Source organism: Phyllobates terribilis, unplaced genomic scaffold (genome assembly GCF_046119375.1).
Source record: "Phyllobates terribilis strain yellow unplaced genomic scaffold, ASM4611937v1 Scaffold_5__5_contigs__length_657084704, whole genome shotgun sequence".
Lineage (NCBI taxonomy): Eukaryota > Metazoa > Chordata > Amphibia > Anura > Dendrobatidae > Phyllobates > Phyllobates terribilis.
Genome location: NW_027362765.1, coordinates 128,824,378 through 128,846,938, shown reverse-complemented (window position 1 = coordinate 128,846,938; position 22,561 = coordinate 128,824,378). Strand labels below are relative to the sequence as shown.

The following is a 22,561-nucleotide window of genomic DNA, read 5'->3' as shown; positions in this document are numbered from 1 at the left end:
GGTAATTATACTACAGACTGTGCCTATGGGAAGAGGGGGGGCATTATAGTACACACTCTGCTTATGGGGGGGGGGCATTATACTACAGACTCTGCCTATGAGTGGGGAGGCATTATGCTACAGACTCTGCCTATAAGGGGGGGGGGGTATTATACTACAGACTCTGCCTATAAGGGGGGGGGGGGTATTATACTACAGACTGTGCCTATGGGTGCGGGTAATTATACTACAGACTCTGCCTATGGGAAGAGGGGGGGAGCATTATAGTACACACTCTGCTTATGGGGGGGGAGCATTATAGTAAACACTCTGCTTATGGGGGGGGAGCATTATACTACAGACTCTGCCCATGAGGGGGGGGCATTATACTACAGACTCTGCCTATTAGGGGGGGGGGCATTATACTACAGACTCTGCCTATGGGTGCGGGTAATTATACTACAGACTGTGCCTATGGGAAGAGGGGGGGCATTATAGTACACACTCTGCTTATGGGGGGGGTATTATACTACAGACTCTGCCTATGACTATGAGTGGGGGGGCACATTATACTACGGACTCTGCCTATTAGGGGGGGGGGGGCATTATACTACAGACTCTGCCTATGGGTGCGGGTAATTATACTACAGACTGTGCCTATGGGAAGAGGGGGGGCATTATAGTACACACTCTGCTTATGGGGGGGGGGGCATTATACTACAGACTCTGCCTATGACTATGAGTGGGGGGGGCACATTATACTACAGACTCTGCCTATTAGGGGGGGGGGGCATTATACTACAGACTCTGCCTATGGGTGCGGGTAATTATACTACAGACTGTGCCTATGGGAAGAGGGGGGGAGCATTATAGTAAACACTCTGCTTATGGGGGGGGGGGGGCATTATACTACAGACTCTGCCTATAAGGGGAAGTTTCCGCAGCATGTGCACAGCACATGCGGATTATCATTGGGGACCATGGGGCACGGATTACCATGCGCTTTTTAAACGTTTTCGCTGCAGAAATTCCGCGGCAAAAACGCTTGAAAAACGCGTAGTGGGCACGCAGCCTAACAGCCACGAAACATGCGGCCGTAGTATCTTAAAGACGTCATGTGTATACACCCTAAGGCCACATTCATACATTCAGTATTTGGTCAGTTTTTTACCTCAGTATTTGTAAGCCAAAACCAGGAGTGGGTGATAAATGCAGAAGTGGTGACTTGTTTCTATTATACTTTTCCTCTGATTGTTCCTCTCCTGATTTTGGCTTACAAATACTGAGGTAAAAAACTGACCAAATACTCAACGTGTGTGAACGTGTCCTACCAGATGTAAATACTGAAGTCATGCAGCACTTTTATGAAGACTCAGGCGGGGGGATAAGAAATCAGTTCGCTAGTCCATAGGATACAATGGACTAATCAATTCACTTATTATTTTCATAAATTCATCGTAAATGACTCATCCTTGGCCAATCAATTCACCCCTACACCTCAATGGGCAGTAAGTCTGCAGCCTATAACTGCACATCTATAAGAATGTCTGTCCCCAGACACCACAGCCTGCTCTATCTGCACAATGACACTGTCCTGAGATGTGTGTTGGGGGATGGGACCCGAACACACAATAAAATACAATTAAATGTACCATCCCCTCCTCCCCCATCACAGGCAGACAAGAGAAGCCATCTACATTGGGGGCACCTTCAAGATGGGAGTGTGAGCTCACGATTGATGAGGAGAAAAAAAAAAAGATTCCAGCAAGACCGCCAGTGAGGGAATTTCACCCCCTTCGTCCCGCAGGGAGCACAGTTTAAGAAAATGAAAAGCCATTAGCCAATCAATCTGATGTTTGCTTAGAAAATCTGCAGATTACAACTGGTGGCGTTCCAGCAGTTCTAAGACTACAACTCCCAACATGTGTTTAGAAGCTGGTCTGCGGCCTGTGCCTCTCTAGCAGAGAGACTAACAGACCCAGCATGTCCTGACACCTTAGAGGGATTTTCTACTTCCAGAAAACACCTGCTGCACTTTGCTTTAAAGAAAAAAAAACAGCAAAATCTACCTGGGTCCAATGCTGAGTCTTTGCTGCTGCTCCTAGAGTGTATCATTGTCTGCAACGCTGATGTCGACAACGCTGCAGACAATAACTGAGCTGAGCGGTTCTGAGAAGCTCATGAAGAGCAGCTGAGCTCACTGATTGGCAGCAGCAATGTTGGCGTGACATCAGTGCGGCAGACAATAACATGCACCGGGGGCAGCAGCAGAGACTCAGTGCTGGACCTGGAGAGGGTGAGTAAGCATCGTTTGTCTTTTAAACACACTTGAGCCTCAGGACATGGGATTACCGAAAACAGAAAAACCACTTCAATGTCCCAATATACATAATATTAAATTTGGCTGATCCTACAGATTTTGTCTCAATTGGCGGACCATCTATGATTTTAGGCTAGCATCCTATAAAGGTGTTATCATTTTAGTATTGCATCCTATAAAGGTGCTATCATTTTAGGCTAGCATTCTATAAAGGTGCTATCATTTTCGGCTAGCATCCTATAAAGGTGCTATCATTTTCTGCTAGCATCCTATAAAGGTGCTATCATTTTAGGCTAGCATTCTATAAAGGTGCTATCATTTTCGGCTAGCATCCTATAAAGGTGCTATCATTTTAGGCTTGTGTCATATAAAGGTGCTATCATTTTAGTATGGCATCCTATAAAGGTGCTATCATTTTCGGCTAGCATCCTATAAAGGTGCTATCATTTTCGGCTAGCATCCTATAAAGGTGCTATCATTTTAGGCTTGTGTCATATAAAGGTGCTATCATTTTAGTATGGCATCCTATAAAGGTGCTATCATTTTAGACCTGCGTCATATAAAGGTGCTATCATTTTAGTATGGCATCCTATAAAGGTGCTATCATTTTAGTATGGCATCCTATAAAGGTGCTATCATTTTAGTATGGCATCCTATAAAGGTGCTATCATTTTAGGCTAGCATCCTATAAAGGTGCTATCATTTTAGTATGGCATCCTATAAAGGTGCTATCATTTTAGGCTAGCATCCTATAAAAGTGCTATCATTTTAGTATGGCATGCTATAAAGGTGCTATCATTTTAGGTTAGCATCCTATAAAGGTGCTATCATTTTAGGCTAGCATCCTATAAAGGTGCTATCATTTTAGTATGGCATCCTATAAAGGTTCTATCATTTTAAGCTAGCATCCTATAAAGGTGCTATCATTTTAGTATGGCATCCTATAAAGGTGCTATCATTTTAGGCTAGCATCCTATAAAGGTGCTATCATTTTAGGCTAGCATCCTATAAAGGTGCTATCATTTTAGTATGGCATCCTATAAAAGGTGCTATCATTTTAGGCTAGCATCCTATAAAGGTGCTATAATTTAGAGGTGATATCCTATAAGCGTGCCATCATTTTAGGCTCGGGTCATATAAAGGTGCAATCATTTTAAGGTGGCATCCTATTTATATAATTTTATGTAATGCATATGGGGGCCTTTAACCGCTGTCAGATGATTTTAGCAGCTCCTCTCTTAAGGAGAACACAGGAACGCTCATCCGAGTATTCCTGTATATGGGGGAGTCTAGAGATATAGCTGTCAGATGAATGATTGTTCAGCTGACAGATAGCTAACGTGTATGACCAGCTAGAAAACTACAGGTTACAGATTAGACTAACACAACATGCTGGGAGTTGTAGTCTCAGACAGCTGAAGAGTAACCAGCAGCAGATTATGTAAATGGATGACTTGAAATCCAGAACATATTTATACACTGCAACATTTAGGCCGAGTTCACAAGAGCGTGTTTCATGGTCCGTATATGGACCACAATGCCCAGACTGACGGAGGGTCTCCCGGCCCGAACTTACAGCTTCATAGATACATATAAGGCTGTAAGTTCGGGTCCGACCCGCTGCCGGACTGGGCATTGTAGTCGTATACGCTGGTGTGAACCCGGACTTGGCTATATAAAATGTCACTATACAGACCTGACCCAGATCCAAGGTGACGTTGACTTCATTGTGCTCCATTCCCCGGGACAGTGGCGGGCTCTGCCACCATCGTTCAGTCCCATCAATGGCGTTAGTGATGGGGTGCGACTTATCTCCACTGCTGCCTAAGCAGATGTCACAGTATTGGCCCTGGGAACACAATTAAGACACTAATTAGAAGACTACAAGTATCAATACGTCCACAGGAAAGCATAAATATCACATTTATCAGGGACTCGGAGAACAGTAGCATTCTAAGAACTTTATTGTAATCTACCAGTTCATTTATTTTTGCTAATGCAATGAGTTTATACGATGACAACCAATATGGCGGCCATTGGGCAGTCACCCAGCTTTACATATGCCTAAATCCCTGTAGTAGTCATCTGGCCTGCCTAATTATACATTGACATTTGGGGCAGGTGTGGATCACTGTTTGACCAACCCCATGTACCATTCAGGAGTGTGGAAAGCTGGGTGATTGCCACCAAGGCAGCAGTAATGGCTCCATTGCTATAGGAGTTGGCACCTAGCTTTCCCAGAAACACATATAATGACACACAGTTGATTGACTGGTCCATAGAGGATGTCACAAAGACTTACATTCACTGGTGTTTCTGTATTTAAAGGGAAACACTCTTTAAATATTTAAGAAATATGGGCCCACTTTACATAATGGACTAATAGGCGCTATGTCTATAGGCTTTGTACAGCTCGCACAGCAGGATCTGACTGGCCCATTGTGGTGTGGTCGCTCCTGCTGGGTCACATAACTAGGTGGCATCTCAATGAGGGGAAGGTCAGTAAATTCACGGTTCAAAGAGGCTGTCAGGCTTTCAGATAAGGAAGCCATGGAGCAATTAGCAAGATCTAAGGCCGATCATTGGAGAGGGTTAGATGGTGACACACACAGCTCAGGCCTGGACAGAAGAGGGGTCAGAGGGGCGTCACTAATAATAATGGCCACATTCTCACCTGTAAACAGAGAGGCTGGAATTCCAATAATGGAGGCTGAAAAGATCAATCCATTTGGAAGCAGAGGGAGGGGGCTTATTACTTATTCTCCTATTGCCAAAGGGCAAGTAAATCACTGAGACCAGTGGGCCATAGAAACACTTTCTCCAATCACTTAGAGAGTATCACAAAGGGACAAAACAATTATGTTAAACCAGAGGAAATCTGTCTGATCTCTCGGGAGATTAATCTGGGACATTTCTAAAGTTTTCAGGAAAACACTGATAATTATTCAGGATCAGATTTTACAGGGCAGCAAAATTACTGTCTATGTACTCCATTCACATGGACCAGTTTTTTGGAAGAGGAAATGGTTGAGGTTTATTGACCAAATTGAGTCCAAAATAAAACTTGAAAAATACCAAACTTTTAAAACATTCCTAACATGAAGTAGAAAAATATAAGTCCATGTAATTAGCAGTATGCCAGCTGGATGCCTTACAGGCAGACTGGCATCATTAACATTGGATCATTTCTTTGAAAAAATGATCTCACCTTTAAATTTGCTACCTTGAGATCACCTTAAAATCACGCCACCTAGAAATGAGATCAGCTTTACATTCCAATAGGATTTTACTTTGTTAAGGAGACAACATTTGAAGTTTATGTCAATTTAAAATGAATAACCTCATCTGTAAGGTGGTAGAGAAAGGTGAAAGTATTTTAAGTTGGCACCTTATAAAAGCACAGTCATTTAAGGAAGGCATCATATAAAGGTGGTACAATTTTAGAATGGCATCATGAAAAGACGCTATCATTTTAAGGTGGCACCAAATAAAAGAACTATCATTTTAGGATGCCATACTATAAAGATGCTATCATTGTAAGATGGCACCAATCTAAACTGGCATTCTATAAAAGTGCTATCATTATAAGGTGGCATCCTATAAAAGTTCTATAATATAATTTTTGGCTTGCATCATATAAATCTGCTATTATTTTAAGAACACATCCTATTAAGGTGGTATCATTTTAGGGTGGCATCATATAAAGGTGTTATCATTTTAGGGTGGCATCCTATAAAGGTGCTATTATTTTAGGATCACATCCTATTAAGGTGCTATCATTTTAGGATAGGATTATATAAAGATGCTATCAGTTTAGGGTAGGATGATATAAAGATGCTATCATTTTAGAGTGGCATCCTATAAAGGTGCTATTATTTTAGGGTGACATCTTATAAAGGTGCTGTCATTTTAGGCTTGCATCATATAAGGGTGCTATCATTCTAAGATCACATCCTATAGAGGTGCCATCATATTTTGTTCCTTGCAGTTTCAGGGTGATATCATAGGAAGGAGTTTTTACTTTTCAGCTGGCATCAGGCCCTTCCTTCCCAGTGCAGCAGTAACAAGTGCAGCTCTCCCCTGGATTCCCGACCTCCAGCAGCAGCTTATTCAATTGTTTTGCCCTCGTTGCTAAGCAAGTAATCAAAGAGTTAAAAATCTCCCCAACTATTGAAAGTGTCCAAGGGGGAAGGGGCGTATTGCGGGGGCACTGGTTCCATCCCTGGCATCACATCTGATCTGCGGCCAAGGAGGAAGTCACTGATACAAAGTAACGAATAGGTAACAGAATGAAGGCGGGGGGGGGGGGGGTTAACCACAGAAGTGCCGGACAGGCGACAAGTACCTGGATGGTTTGGCTGGGATCCCCAGACACAGGTCCTCCCACCAACTTGCAGTAGAGATCCTCCAGCGCTCTGCCACCCTCACCCTCCCCGCAGGTGGCAGTGGCGGAAATCTTGGTGCCCTCTGCCAGATTGAAGTATGGTGGGTGCAGGCTGTAGCCATTGACTCCGTTAGTGGGCAGCTCCTGGGCACAGAGCGTCCTCCAGACCAAGCAACAGGACAGCAGCAGTAGATGCGGCAGCCGAGGGCAGGGGTGACTCCTGGGCACTGCCATCTCCCGGGACTACTGTGCGCTCCCGCTCTCCCCCTAGCTCCAAACTAAGACAAGTGATGATGATGATGCTGGGCTAGAGGTTGTCACAGGAGCAGAGGGGCGGGGGCAGCACTCAGACCTGCCCTGGGGAGAGAGAGGGGCTGCCTGCTGGGGGCACACACCCTGCACTGCTAGGGGGCAGCCATGTGCATGACTGGGGTGATCAGGGTGTAGAGGAAAGCATGTACTTTACAAATCTAGATGTGGATGGAAGTTATCAGTGACTGCTGGGAGATGGAGTTTGAGGATGCATAGATTAACCCTTGCTGTGTATAGTGACTGTAGATAACAGAACACCTCCCTTAAAATAAAACAGCTCCAATACATCAGTGGATAGCCTTGTAGCGCTGGGGTCCTGGGTTCAAATCCCACCAAGAACAACATCTGCAAGGAGTTTGTATGTTCTCCCCGTGTTTGTGTGGGTTTCCTCCTGTTTCCTCCCACACTCCAAAGACATATTGATAGGGAATGTAGATTGTGAGCCCCAATGGGGACAGGGACGATGTCTATAAAGCACTGTGGAATTAATGGCGCTATAAGAATGAGTACTATAAATAAAAGTTTTCTACCTCTGGGACTAGGGGGGGAGTGACAACCAATGTGGCACTTTATGTTGCTGCTAAAGCAGGGGCTGCAAACCACACAGGGCTGTCATTCAGGAGAATGGGAAAGCTGGAGTGATGCAAATGTCATAGATTTAGGAAAGTCCTGTGCCAGTTTTAATCTTACATCAAAGCAGTGCAGCTAATAAAACTGTAATGTTTGCGCCAAATTCATTACAGACTTTCATCATTTCTGGCACATTTCCTTGGTGTTCGTATAAAGGGGGGTCTATTTAATATGTTATATGAATTAGGCTGGGGCTAGACTCGTGACAAAGGTCGTCCGGCCAAAGATCACTAAATGCTGGAGCTACATCACTGCATAATATACATACAGTTTCCAACCGGTGCATAGTCACAAAAGTACACGAGTAGAAAAAATCACACCTATGGATAATGATAAGGGAAATCGCCCAACATGGAGATCAAATAAGAGAAAACATGCGATCAAAGAGACCCAAGAATTAATTAGTAGATATAAAAATTAGCTTTTATTACATATAATAGGATAAAAGATATCAGACAAAAGTGATGCAAAGCACATACAATGTAAAAAATCCATCATAGTGGAGGACTAACTAGGTTCATAATGTGAGAGTATGGCGCTGTGGCCAATACATTTATCACTAATGTCTCACATGGTCACAGGTAAAGTCTCAAGAGAAGCTATATTGTAAGTATCAGAATGGTTAGGGCTATCTTAAATGGCCAATTATATATTAATCATATGTTGCCTAATAGATATACCACCAGCTTCAGCCAACAAGACAGATAATTTAAAGAAAGGATGTATAAAATATATATACCTGGACTCAGAATAAGACCATATGAGGACTCACATATGAACCACGCGTCCACCCCAACGCGCGTTTCGGCGCTGCCTTCTTCAGGGGGCATAAATCACCTCCCGCGGTGTGTCATTTTAAATGTTAGCCAGCCAATCCGGGATAAGACCAGGACCTTAGATGACGCGTGCCGCGTCACGACCGTCAGGCCAATCCCCGACGCCGGCGTCATGCAAAGGGAGGTGCAGAGATCACGTGGGCCCACATGATCCCGCAGGTCCTGCATGAAGACGCCGACGTCACAGAGACGCCAGAACAGATCGCAGCGCGCACGCGCACAGGTCCGGTCTACTACATATTGTGACAAGGTATTTTTATTAGGCTAATGTACCAACATAAGCAATCGTGTCAATCTGAAGTACAAAAATGTATATATTATATTCTACCACCAAGTCAATCTTAAGGCAAGACTGCCCAAGTAATATTGTGCGATTCAAAGTAATCAATAAACATCAAGGTTGCATATTTGACAATAAAAAAAAAAAAAAAAAAAATACATCCTTTCTTTAAATTATCTGTCTTGTTGGCTGAAGCTGGTGGTATATCTATTAGGCAACATATGATTAATATATAATTGGCCATTTAAGATAGCCCTAACCATTCTGATACTTACATTATAGCTTCTCTTGAGACTTTACCTGTGACCATGTGAGACATTAGTGATAAATGTATTGGCCACAGCGCCATACTCTCACATTATGAACCTAGTTAGTCCTCCACTATGATGGATTTTTTACATTGTATGTGCTTTGCATCACTTTTGTCTGATATCTTTTATCCTATTATATGTAATAAAAGCTAATTTTTATATCTACTAATTAATTCTTGGGTCTCTTTGATCGCATGTTTTCTCTTATTTGATCACTGCATAATGCAAGTGAATGGGGTCAAACCCCCAATTTTTTTCTGTACTGATACAAGCAAGTCAGCACATATCTGGATTCTTTCCTTTTCAGGTCACAATGTGACCCCATTTACCTGCACTGTGTTGTGATGTAGCAACGACATACAGCAATTTTTGGCCACACGGCCTGAGTTGCAGCCAAATCTTCGGTGTAAACCCAGTCTTATGCACAGTAAAAAGTCCTCAAAATGTGGAGTAATTAGTGACATCTTTGCCTATATACCGTTCTTACACAAGGGGTCTCTTCTGTCTGTATCCGCTCCTGTTTTGCACTATTGATACATGTGGTTCATAATCAACATAGAAGTGTGGTGGTCAATCCAGGGAACTTTGGGACCTGCAGAAGGCACAGTGGTAGGATACGGAGAGGTATAATACTGAGACCCTAACCCAGGTGTACAGGACCAGAATAGAGAAAGCGAGGTTGCAGCCCCCAAATCTCAGACACGCTGGATTCTCATGTTGTGGACTTTATGCTGAACTTTCCACAGGGTCTTTTCTGCAGCAGAATCTACAAGTGGATTTTGCTGCACTTTTTCTTGGAGATTTCTTCCTTTCCATTCTGCTGATATTATAATATGCTGTGGATTTTAAGTGTGGAAAATCGATAGGTAAGTGTAATAAGTGTCAAAAAGATGAATTTCGGTCAATCATGAATTTTCAGGTTTTCACTTATGTTCAGACTACAGAACGTAAGATTTATAACTCATACAAAGTTAGAAAGCCACCAATATTTTAATGCAGTTTTCCTTCAATTCCCTTCAAAAGTGACTGGTTACGTCTTTTTTTTCAGCTGCTTGGATTTCAAATTCGTGGCATAAGATCTACCATGCAGAACTCCAATGAAATTAATAGGAGGCCATTTGTGGGCAGATTTTGGAGCAAGAAAATGTGCTTGAAATCCAAGTGGAAAAATGTTGTGTAAACATATTGAGAGAATTCACAAACCTAGAAATCTGCAGCTTATTCGGTTGCAAGCAAACAATCAGATTTCCAGTATGAATGTGGTGAAATCCATATAATACACATTTTCCATTGTATGTGGGAATTGCCCAAAATCTAATCTACACCATTGAGGATAATAACAAATGCGCCCTCTAGTGTTTGTAATTCAAATTAGCCCGATCAACCCTAATACTCAGCAGTAAAAAGCAGACATGTCATATCATAATTACAAGCCCCCTGTACCAGTCCTGGGGACCTGTGAGCTGGCGGCCGACGTGGACGTGTTAATAAGACAGGCTGAAGACATTGGGTGGAGGACAGGAAGGGAGTTTTTGCAGTAGAAAGTTAACAGTTGCTCTTCCTGCTTTAACAATGGAGAATAAAATGTCCGCATGGGACATAATTAGTGTTAGAGCAGCATCGAGAGGCAACCTGACCACCAGACTATAAAACTCGCTAATACTCTATAAAAGTAATAATAGTAAACGCAAAAAAAAAAATTAAACCAACTCTAATCTGGATACAGGTAGAAAAAAAGTGCTAAGAATTGTTTCAATTTTGATCCCTCAACCTTCAATATGCCCCAGGATGGAGCAGAGGTTCTACATTCTCTTTACCCCAGGGGGCGCTTTCTCTTGAGTGCATTTCTGATTAAGGCTAAGTTCCCACAATGCGTATTTCGTGAGCTTTTGATGTTGCAGATTTTCCGCAGCATTTCTGCGCTAATAAGGTAAATTAGGTTACTTGTGGGTTTTTTTTCATTGCGTTTTTTCTACTGCAATTTTTGTCTCCTTTTGGTATGTCATGTTTAAATAAAACTGCTTTGTTTTGGATACTTCCAGTTACTTTGATAGCACAGTGGGCATTAGATTCTATAAATAATATACACTTTTCTGGAACTGTAAGATTCTGTGTTTTTTTAAACGAAAATACACAGCATCAAAAACGCTAAAAAAAATACTCATCATGCAAACTTATGCATTATAATGCTGTCTATTATAGTACTTATTTTCTAATGTATTAGAAAATAGATATTATAATCCAGTCATCTATGTGCAAGAAAATAACTGCTATAATACTGCCTCCTATGTAAAGGAATATAACTACTATAATACTGCTCCTATGTAAAGGAATATAACTACTATAATCCTGCCCTCTATGTACAAGAATATAACTACTATAATACTGCCCCCTATGTACAGGAATATAACTACTATAATACTGCCCCCTATGTACAAGAATACAACTACTATAATACTGCCTCCTATGTACAAGAATACAGCTACTATAATACTGCCCCATATGTTCAAGAATATAACTACTGTAATACTGCCCCATATGTACAAGAATATAACTACTATAATACTGCCCTCTATGTACAAGAATATAACTACTATAATACTGCTCCTATGTACAAGAATATAACTACTATAATACTGCTCCTATGTACAAGAATATAACTACTATAATACTGCCCCTATGTACAAGAATATAACTACTATAATACTGCTCCTATGTACAAGTATATAACTACTATAATACCGCCTCCTATGTACAAGAATATAACTACTATAATACTACCTTTATATACAAGAATATAACTACTATAATACTGCCCCATGTACAAGAATATAACTACTATAATACTGCCTCTATGTACAGGAATATAACTACTATAATACTGCCTCTATATACAAGAATATAACTACTATAATACTTCCCCTATGTACAAGAATATAACTACTATAATACAGTACTGCCTCTATATACAAGAATATAACTACTATAATACTTCCCTTATGTACAAGAGTATAGCTACTATAATACTGCCCCCTATGTACAAGAATACAACTACTATAATACTGCCTCCTATGTACAAGAATACAACTACTATAATACTGCCCCATATGTACAAGAATATAACTACTGTAATACTGCCCCATATGTACAAGAATATAACTACTATAATACTGCCCTCTATGTACAAGAATATAACTACTATAATACTGCTCCTATGCAGGGTTGGACTGGGGTGTCTGGGGCCCACAGGGAGAACTGACTCTAGGGGCCCACCTACAGCCATATGCAAATATCTGTTATTCGCTATCCCTGTTATAGTGGAGCATTGACTGGCGACTCCTGCACATCTACTGTGCGACACTAACTGGGATGTACAATTACGGTAGTTTTCATTAAAGGGCTTCTTTGGTTAAAACAAGTTATCACCGATCCATGGGCTCTACAAGATAGGTGGTAACTTATTGATCGTTTGGGTCCGAACATTGGAAAACGCACCTATCAGAAGAATGGGGAAGTTTTATCCCTGACACTTATCCCCATTTTAAAATGCAGTGGCAGGTGGGACGTCTGACCGCAGCTCCATTCATTCTCTTGGGGGCTTCCAAAAAAGAGCAGTGCTCACAGCCACTTTAGGAATGAATGGATCAGTGGTCGCATCTCACATGCCGCTCCAGTCTAATGGGGAGAAAAACTCCACATTCTGCCAATTGTGTCCCAGCAGTCAGACCCCCACCAATCAATATTATCACTGATCCTGTGGAGAGGTGATTACTTGTTTTCCCTGGAGAACCCCTGTAAGTGCATCTCTGCCGCTCTGGTCCAAGTATTTAATCTCTAAGGCCACGGCCCCACTATCAGTATTTGGTCAGTATCCGGTCAGTATTTTTTTTTCAGGAGTGGGAGCCAAAACTAGATGAGGAACAATCAGACAAAAGGTATAATAGAAACAAGTCACCAATTCTGTATTTATCACCCACTACTTGTTTTGGCAGCGACTCCTGAGAAAAAATACTAACCAAATACTGATGGTGAGGCTGTGGCCTAATGGAAAAAAATCTTTTCCTAGTTAATATCAGCAAGAACAAAATGACCGCCATACACAACACAGTTCACTATATCAACACCAATAATACCACATACAAAAGGGACAAGTATCGCCACACCATGACTAGATCACATATTACCACCACATAGTGACTGAATAATACCACATACAAGGAACAAATACGGCCACACCATGACCAGACCACATATTACCACCCCAAAGTGACCAAATACTACAATACTGATCATGAATACAAACCACAATACTAACAACACTGTTATTGCCACCAGCGACATTATACACAGGAGCTCTGTATATAGTGTTAGTGTACAGGTAACACAGTGATCACCAGTGACATTATACACAGGAGCTCTGTATATAGTGTCATTGTACAGGTAATACACTGATCACCAGTGATATTATACACAGGAGCTCTGTATATAGTGTTCGTGTACAGGTAATAAATACAGTGATCACCAGTGATATTATACACAGGAGCTCTGTATATAGTGTCAGTGTACAGGTAACACAGTGATCACCAGTGACATTATAAACAGCAGCTCTGTATATAGTGTACGGGTAATACAGTGGTCACCAGTGACATTATACACAGAAGCTCTGTATATAGTGTATACGTAATACAGTGATCACCAGTGACATACACAGGAGCTCTGTATATACTATACACACACGTGATCAGAATTGTTGGTACCCCTCGTTTAATGAAAGAAAAACCCACAATGGTCACAGAAATAACTTGAATCTGACAAAAGTAATAATAAATTTAAAAATCTATGAAAATGAAGAAATGAAAGTCAGACATTGCTTTTCTGCTTCCACGGAATTTAAAAAAAAATTAAACTCATGAAATAGGCCTGGAAAGAAATTATGGTACCCCTGAAAATAATGTGACAAAAGGGACATGTTAAATCAAGTTGTGCCCACTAATTAGCATCAAAGGTGTCTACAATCTTGTAATCAGTCCGTGGGCCTGTATATAGGGCTACAGATACTCACTGTGAGGTTTGGTGACATGGTGTGTACCACACTCAACATGCACCAGAGGAAGCAAAGGAAAGAGTTGTCTCGGGAGATTAGAAAGAAAGTTATAGAAAAGCATGTTTAAAGGTAAAGGTTATAAGACCATCTCCAAGCAGCTTTATGTTCCTTTGACTACAGTGTCACATATTATTCAGAAATTTAAGATCTATGGGACTGTAGCCAACCTCCCTGGACGTGGCCACAGGAGGAAAATTGATCACAAATCAAAGAGACGGATAATATGAATGGTAACAAAAGAGCCCAGGATAACTTCTAATGAGATTAAAGGTGAACTTCAAGCTCAAGGAACATCAGTGTCAGATCGCACCATCTGTCATTGTTTGATCCAAAGTGGACTTCATGGGAGACGACCAAGGAGAACACCATTGTTGAAAAAAAAAAAAAAGCCAGACTGGAATTTGCCAAACTACATGTTGACAAGCCACAAAGCTTCTGGGAGAATGTCCTATGGACAGATGAGACAAAAATGGAAGTTTTTGGCAAGGCACATCAGCTCTATGTTCACAGACAGAAAAATGAAGCATATCAAGAAAAGAACACTATCCCTACTGTGAAACATGGGGAAGGCTGTTATGTTCTGGGGCTGCTCTGCTGCATCTGGCACAAGGTGTCTTGAATCTCTGCAGGGTACAATGAAATCTCAAGACTATCAAGGGATTCTAGTGAGAAATGTGCTGCCCAGTGTCAGAAAGCTTGGTATCAGTCACAGGTCATGGGTCTTGCAACAGGATAATGACCCAAAACACACAGCTAAAAACACCCAAGAATGTCTAAAAGGAAAACATTGGACTATTCTGAAGTGGCCTTCTATGAGCCCTGACCTAAATCTCATTGAGCATCTTTGGAAAGAGCTGAAACATGGAAAAGGCAACCTTCAAACACAAGACAACTGGAGCAGTTTGCTCATGAGGAGTGGCCAAAATACCTGTGGAGAGGTGCAGAAGTCTCATTGACAGTTACAGGAATCCTTTGATTGCAGTGATTGCCTCAAAAAGTTGTTCAACAAAATATTAAGTTAAGAAGAAAAACCATCATTTCTGTACAGGCCTATTTCATGAGGTTAATTTTTTTTTAAATTCTGTGGAAGCAGAAAAGCAATGTCTGACTTTCATTTGTTCATTTTCAAAAGTTTGTAATTTATCAGATTCAAGTTATTTCTGTGACCATTGTGGGTTTTTCTTTCATGAAACGAGGGGTACCAACAATTTTGACCACGTGTGTAGTGTAAGTGTACATGTAATACACTGACTCACCAGTGACGTCTCTAGGTGAAGTCCTTCATCTTCGCTTTTCTTCTTCATCAGGCACAGACAGCCATCACTTCTTCCAGCCAGGAATCGACTATGCAGAAAATAACACACAGTTATCAATAACTGATCTCTTCTAGAGAATATTCCCACTCCCCCCCGACTTCTACACTACACCAGTTGAAGAAAAAAAGCAACATAGTGCCATCCAGCACAGTAACAGGACTCCTCTTTTGTCCCATCCCATGGAAAACAGTTTCCTAAAAAGTAAATTATATTACTGAAGTAATAATGTAATAATAATAATTGGAATCTAAAGTAATAATGTTCCCCACTTGCCACCATAAACTAATAAAGTATGTTCCTCAATCTGGCCCCCAAACAGTAATTAAGTCTCTTGTCCAGCCAGGCACCCCCATATGTCCCTTCTGGCCCCCATATGTCCAGGGTGGCCTCTCCATATATTTATCCTAGCCCACATGTATCGAGCCTGCCCTCCCCCCTCCAAATATCCATCCTAGTCCCCATGTGGCCAGACTGCCCCCCCCCACATATCCATCCTTGCCTCCATGTTTCCAGCCTGCCCCTCCATATATCCATCCTGGACTCCATGTATCCATCCTGACACCCCCCTGCATATATCCCTTCTGGCCCCCATTTGTCCAGTTTGACCCCTCCATATATTTATCTTAGCACACGTGTATCGAGCCTGCCCCCTCCCATATACCCATCCTAGCCCCCCATGTGGCCAGCCTGCCCCCCCACATATCCATCCTTGCCTCCATGTTTCCAGCCTGCCTCCCCATATATCCATCCTGGACTCCATGTGTCCAGCCTACCCTCTATATATCCATCCTGCCCCCCCCTGCATATATCCATCCTGACACCTCCCCATATATCCATCCTGCCCCCCCATATATCCATCCTGGACTCCATGTGTCCAGCCTGCCCCACCCATATATCCATGTGTCCAGCCTGCTCCCCCTACATATCCATCCTGGCCTCCATGTGTACAGCCTGCCTCCTCATATATCCATCCTGACACCCCCCATATATCCAGCGTGCCCCTCCATATATTTATGTTAGCCTACGTGTATCAAGCCTGCCCATCCACATATCCATCCTAGCCCCCCATGTGTCCAGCCTGTCCCCCCCCCCATATATCCATCCTGGCCTCCATGTGTTCAGCCTGCCCCCCCCCCCATAGATCCATCCTGGCCTCCATGTGTTCAGCCTGCCCCCCCCCCATAGATCCATCCTGGCCTCAATGTGTCCAGATTGCCCCCTCCCATATATCCATCCTGGCCTCCATGAGTCCAGCCTGCCCCCCCATGTATCCATCCTGGCCTCCCATGTGTCCAGCCTGCCCCCCCATATATCCGTCCTGGCCTCCCATGTGTCCAGCATGCCCCCCCATATATCCATCCTGACCTCCATATGTCCAGCCTGCCCCCCATATATCATCCTGGCCTCCATGAGTCCAGCCTGCCCCCCCATATATCCATCCTGCCCACCCCCCCCTTTGCCTGGGTCCAGCCAGGGTCCCCCCTTGTGTGTCCAACCAGGGTCCCCCCTTGTGTGTCCAGCCAGGGTCCCCCCTTGTGTGTCCATCCAGGGTTCCCCCCTTGTGTGTCCATCCAGGGTTCCCCCCTTGTGTGTCCAGCCAGGGTTCCCCCTTGTGTGTCCATACGGGGTTCCCCCCTTGTGTGTCCATACGGGGTTCCCCTTTGTGTGTCCATCCGGGGTTCCCCCCTTGTGTGTCCATCCAGCTGGGCTTCCCCCCTTGTGTGTCCATCCAGCTGGGCTTCCCCCCTTGTGTGTCCGTCCAGCTGGGCTACCCCCCTTGTGTGTCCGTCCAGCTGGGCTTCCCCCCTTGTGTGTCCGTCCAGCTGGGCTTCCCCCCTTGTGTGTCCGTCCAGCTGGGCTTCCCCCCTTGTGTGTCCGTCCAGCTGGGCTTCCCCCCTTGTGTGTCCGTCCAACTGGGCTTCCCCCTTGTGTGTCTGTCCAGCTGGGCTTCCCCCCTTGTGTGTCTGTCCAGCTGGGCTTCCCCCCCCCTTGTGTGTCTGTCCAGCTGGGCTTCCCCCCCTTGTGTGTCTGTCCAGCTGGGCTTCCCTCCTTGTGTGTCTGTCCAGCTGGGCTTCCCTCCTTGTGTGTCTGTCCAGCTGGGCTTCCCTCCTTGTGTGTCTGTCCAGCTGGGCTTCCCCCCTTGTGTGTCTGTCCAGCTGGGCTTCCCTCCTTGTGTGTCTGTCCAGCTGGGCTTCCCCCCTTGTGTGTCTGTCCAGCTGGGCTTCCCCCCTTGTGTGTCTGTCCAGCTGGGCTTCCCCCCTTGTGTGTCTGTCCAGCTGGGCTTCCCCCCTTGTGTGTCTGTCCAGCTGGGCTTCCCCCCTTGTGTGTCTGTCCAGCTGGGCTTCCCCCCTTGTGTGTCTGTCCAGCTGGGCTTCCCCCCTTGTGTGTCTGTCCAGCTGGGCTTCCCCCCTTGTGTGTCTGTCCAGCTGGGCTTCCCCACCTTGTGTGTCTGTCCACTATCCAGCTGGGATTCCCCCCTTGTGTGTCCAGCCAGGGACCCAGACCATTACTTACATACACACACACACACACACACACACACACACACACACACACCTCTTACCTTCCTGCGATCCCGTGCGGCGTCCTCCTTCTCCTGAGTTGCGCGCCTCCTTCACAGCAGGTGCATGACGATGACGTCATAAGCCGGCCGGCGAAGGGAGACGCGCAGCTTCAGCTGCTTCACAGGGACGTGCGCCGCGGTGGTTCAGGTAATGAACGCCGCGTGCGCGCGTCCCCGCATACACTGTGCCTGCGCTTTTAAAGGGCCCGTGCCCCTTAAAACCGCAGGATTTTTTTTTTGCTCTCTTCTCCCCCTCTCCTCTGCAGCAGGGGGCGGGGCCCACCGGGAAAATTCCCGGTATCCTGCTAACCCAGTCCGACCCTGCTCCTATGTACAAGAATATAACTACTATAATGCTGCTCCTATGTACAAGAATATAACTACTATAATACTGCCCCTATGTACAAGAATATAACTACTATAATACTGCTCCTATGTACAAGAATATAACTACTATAATACTGCCTCCTATGTACAAGAATATAACTACTATAATACTACCTTTATATACAAGAATATAACTACTATAATACTGCCCCATGTACAAGAATATAACTGCTATAATACTGCCTCTATGTACAAGAATATAACTACTATAATACTGCCTCTATATACAAGAATATAACTAGTATAATACTTCCCCTATGTACAAGCATATAACTATTATAATACTGCCTCTATGTATAAGAATATAACTACTATAATACAGTACTGCCTCTATATACAAGAATATAACTACTATAATACTTCCCCTATGTACAAGAATATAACTACTATAATACTGCCCCCTATGTACAAGAATACAACTACTATAATACTGCCTCCTATGTACAAGAATACAACTACTATAATACTGCCCCACATGTTCAAGAATATAACTACTGTAATACTGCCCCATATGTACAAGAATATAACTACTATAATACTGCCCTCTATGTATAAGAATATAACTACTATAATACTGCTCTTATGTACAAGAATATAACTACTATAATGCTGCTCCTATGTACAAGAATATAACTGCGATAATACTGCCCCTATGTACAAGAATATAACTACTATAATACTGCCCCTATATACAAGAACATAACTACTATAATACTGCCCCTATGTACAAGAATATAACTACTATAATACTGCCCCCTATGTACAAGAATACAACTACTATAATACTGCCTCCTATCTACAAGAATACAACTACTATAATACTGCCCCATATGTTCAAGAATATAACTACTGTAATACTGCCCCATATGTACAAGAATATAACTACTATAATACTGCCCTCTATGTACAAGAATATAACTACTATAATACTGCTCCTATGTACAAGAATATAACTTCTATAATGCTGCTCCTATGTACAAGAATATAACTACTATAATACTGCCCCTATGTACAAGAATATAACTACTATAATACTGCCCCTATATACAAGAACATAACTACTATAATACTGCCCCTATGTACAAGACTATAACTACTATAATACTGCCTCTATATAGAAGAATATAACTACTATAATACTGCCCCTATGTACAAGACTATAACTATTATAATACTGCCTCTATATACAAGAATATAACTACTATAATACTTCCCCTATGTACAAGGCTATACTATAATACTGCCCCCTATGTACAAGAATGCAACTACTATAATACTGCCTCCTATGTACAAGAATACAAGTACTATAATACTGCCCCATATGTTCAAGAATATAACTACTGCAATAGTGCCCCATATGTACAAGAATATAACTACTATAATACTGCCCTCTATGTACAAGAATATAACTACTATAATACTGCTCCTATGTACAAGAATATAACTACTATAATACTGCCCCTTATGCTCAAGAATATAACTACTATAATACTGCCGCCTATGTACAAGAATATAACTACTATAATACTGCCCCTATGTACAAGAATATAACTACTATAATACTGCCCCATATATACAAGAATATAACTACTATAATACTGCCCCTATTTACAAGAATATAACTACTATAATACTGCTCCTATGCACAAGAATATAACTACTATAATACTGTCTCATGTGTAAGAATATAACTACTATAGTACTGCCCCTATGTAAAAGAATATAACTACTATAATACTGCCCCTATGTACAAGATTGTAAATACTATAATACTGCCTCCTATGTACAAGAATATAACTACTATAATACTGCCCCTATGTACAGAATACAGAATATAACTACTATAATACTGCCCTTATGTACGGGAATATAACTACTATAATACTGACTCCTATGTACAAGAATATAACTACTATAATACTGCATAAATATACTAGAATATACTTGAAAGAAATCCACAATCCAGCACTGGCTATGAATGATCTTGCGTGGGCACATGGTTGGTTATATCTCGTAGACTTGTGAGTTACTACAGTAGGGAATATACTAACTTCTGCTGTACTATATGAGGACAAATGAGCAGTGTAATATACTCAGAGCCAGATTCTCTACAGTTGTTAATAATCTCACTATGGAGCTCCGGTTACAGAATGGGCCCTACCAGCTGGAGAACAGCTGCCCAGTTGGCGCTACTATTGCTAGCATGCTATACCCCTGACATAATTCATGTGCTGCTACAGAAGGCAGGGGGGCCTGTGCTCCGTCACTGGGTAGGATTGGCATCATCTCGACAGGGTTGCCAACTGTCCCCAAAATACACACTGCACAGTCCATACAAATAATAGGGAATATTTTCCAGTGTCTATTAAATAAAAATTGATGAGTTGTAATATTCTGGAAGCAGGGAGAATGTATGCAGTTTAATATGTAATTATCATCATTTTACGTTTCACAGAAAATATGCTCATATTACTATTTCAGCTATCTGAAAATATCAAGTAGAATTTTATGAATACATTTTAATTTTCTAATTCATCTAAAAACAATTACATTTTTGATTTTTGGGTAAGATGGTAGTTGGACAGAATGCAAGATTGGCACATTCATAAACTGGTGGAGGAAGAACATTAGGTGGGTTTACTGGTGGTGACTCCATGAGTCAGGTATGCATCAGAGGATGTTCACCATGGCAAGTAATTGGCCAAACATAAAATATATTTTAATATCTATAGATCCTACAGCCCCCATAGTGTCACCCACCATATGGAGTGGTATATTCACCCAACTGCTTCCTTGGACTTTGTTCATAAAATGATTGTGTGGTTATTAGTGGTTACCATGATTGGACACATAAGTAGACCACAAAGATCCTACAGCAATAACTATTTACTTACAATTACTTGCCACTTTAGCTTATTTTTGTATGGGATGATTCACAAGTAACCTATTAGACCTTATAGAAGATATGTCCTGTGTGAACCTTCACAATAAAGTTTACGATGTTCTGTGTAGATAGAAGGTGGCCTCTCATAAACATTACCTCTGGTGAGCCCAAAGAACTCCAGTTCAACACTGGTAATTATTAATCCTTGTGAAATTACGTTTTTCAATCCAGCAAAGCGAATTAAAAACAAAAAAAAACACTTTATTGTGACCTCATTAATATAGTAGCATGGACTCTGGTAATTATGAATCCTGTTGAACAATATGGACATGGTTCTTCCATAATACCTTCTGTTGTGTCTTCTGGCTCCATAAAGGCATCTTCACATTGGGTGGGTTTGTCTTGATTCATTTTGTTTCTTGTCCATTTCTTCCCGTTAACTTGTTCATGGATCTGGGTCTTCTCATGGCATACTACATTAAATAAATCTCTTTATTTGCTATCACCTTGAAAATCCATTAAAGTATGTTTGCATGATGTTTTGTGAATGGTTCCCTGGCTAATATTAAAATGAGCACTTTATGAGTCTTCATACAGCCATTCTGGCATGGACTTTCATAGTAAGTACACCAGCCTCGTCAGGAAAAGGGATGCACTGTGAACTCTAGACTTTTGAATCCCCACTGGTCAATTATCAAAGATGGTTAAAGTTTCCACTCAGATGCAAACTGCAAGCTTTTGAGATTACTCAGGTTTCTTCATCAGGCATAGTCAGAGAAGAGACCTGAGTAGTCTTGAAAGCGTGTAAATTGTTACCATCTTTTCAGTTAGCCATTAAAAGGTATCAACCACTGAGGACTCTCAAATCTAAATATTTTTCTACCTACTGGCTAACACAGCACAAAGATATATATTTTTACTCAGATGTAAGTAACTTGAAACTTCTGGGCCCTAAGGCTGCGTGCCCACTATGCATTTTTTCAAGCGTTTTTTGCCGAGGAATTTCTGCAGCGAAAACGCTTAAAAAACACTTGGTAATATTTGTCCCATGGTCCCCAAAGATAATCCGCATGTTCTGTGCACATGCTGCAGAAATTTCCGCTGCGGATTATCATTGCGGAAAAATACGCAGCATGTCCATTATTTTTGCGGACACGCAGTGTAATTGCCGTCATTGACTTGCATTGAATCGCTTAATATCCGCATGACTACATGTACACATGCGGATATTAAGCGATTCAATGTGCGGATGGTA

General features: G+C 42.3%; 1 protein-coding gene across 1 annotated transcript in view; it reads right to left on the bottom strand.

Annotated features, from left to right (window-relative positions):
• Positions 1–7,002, bottom strand: part of LAMA5 (laminin subunit alpha 5) — a 248,368-nt gene extending 241,366 nt beyond the window's left edge. The window contains exons 1-2 of the mRNA XM_073682987.1: positions 6,645–7,002; positions 3,996–4,148 (exon numbers count right to left, since the gene is read on the bottom strand). Of these exons, the coding sequence (XP_073539088.1) occupies positions 3,996–4,148; positions 6,645–6,917 (426 nt within the window). The 5' untranslated portion in view covers positions 6,918–7,002. The remainder of the gene's footprint in view (positions 1–3,995; positions 4,149–6,644) is intronic.
• Positions 7,003–22,561: the final 15,559 nt, after the last annotated feature.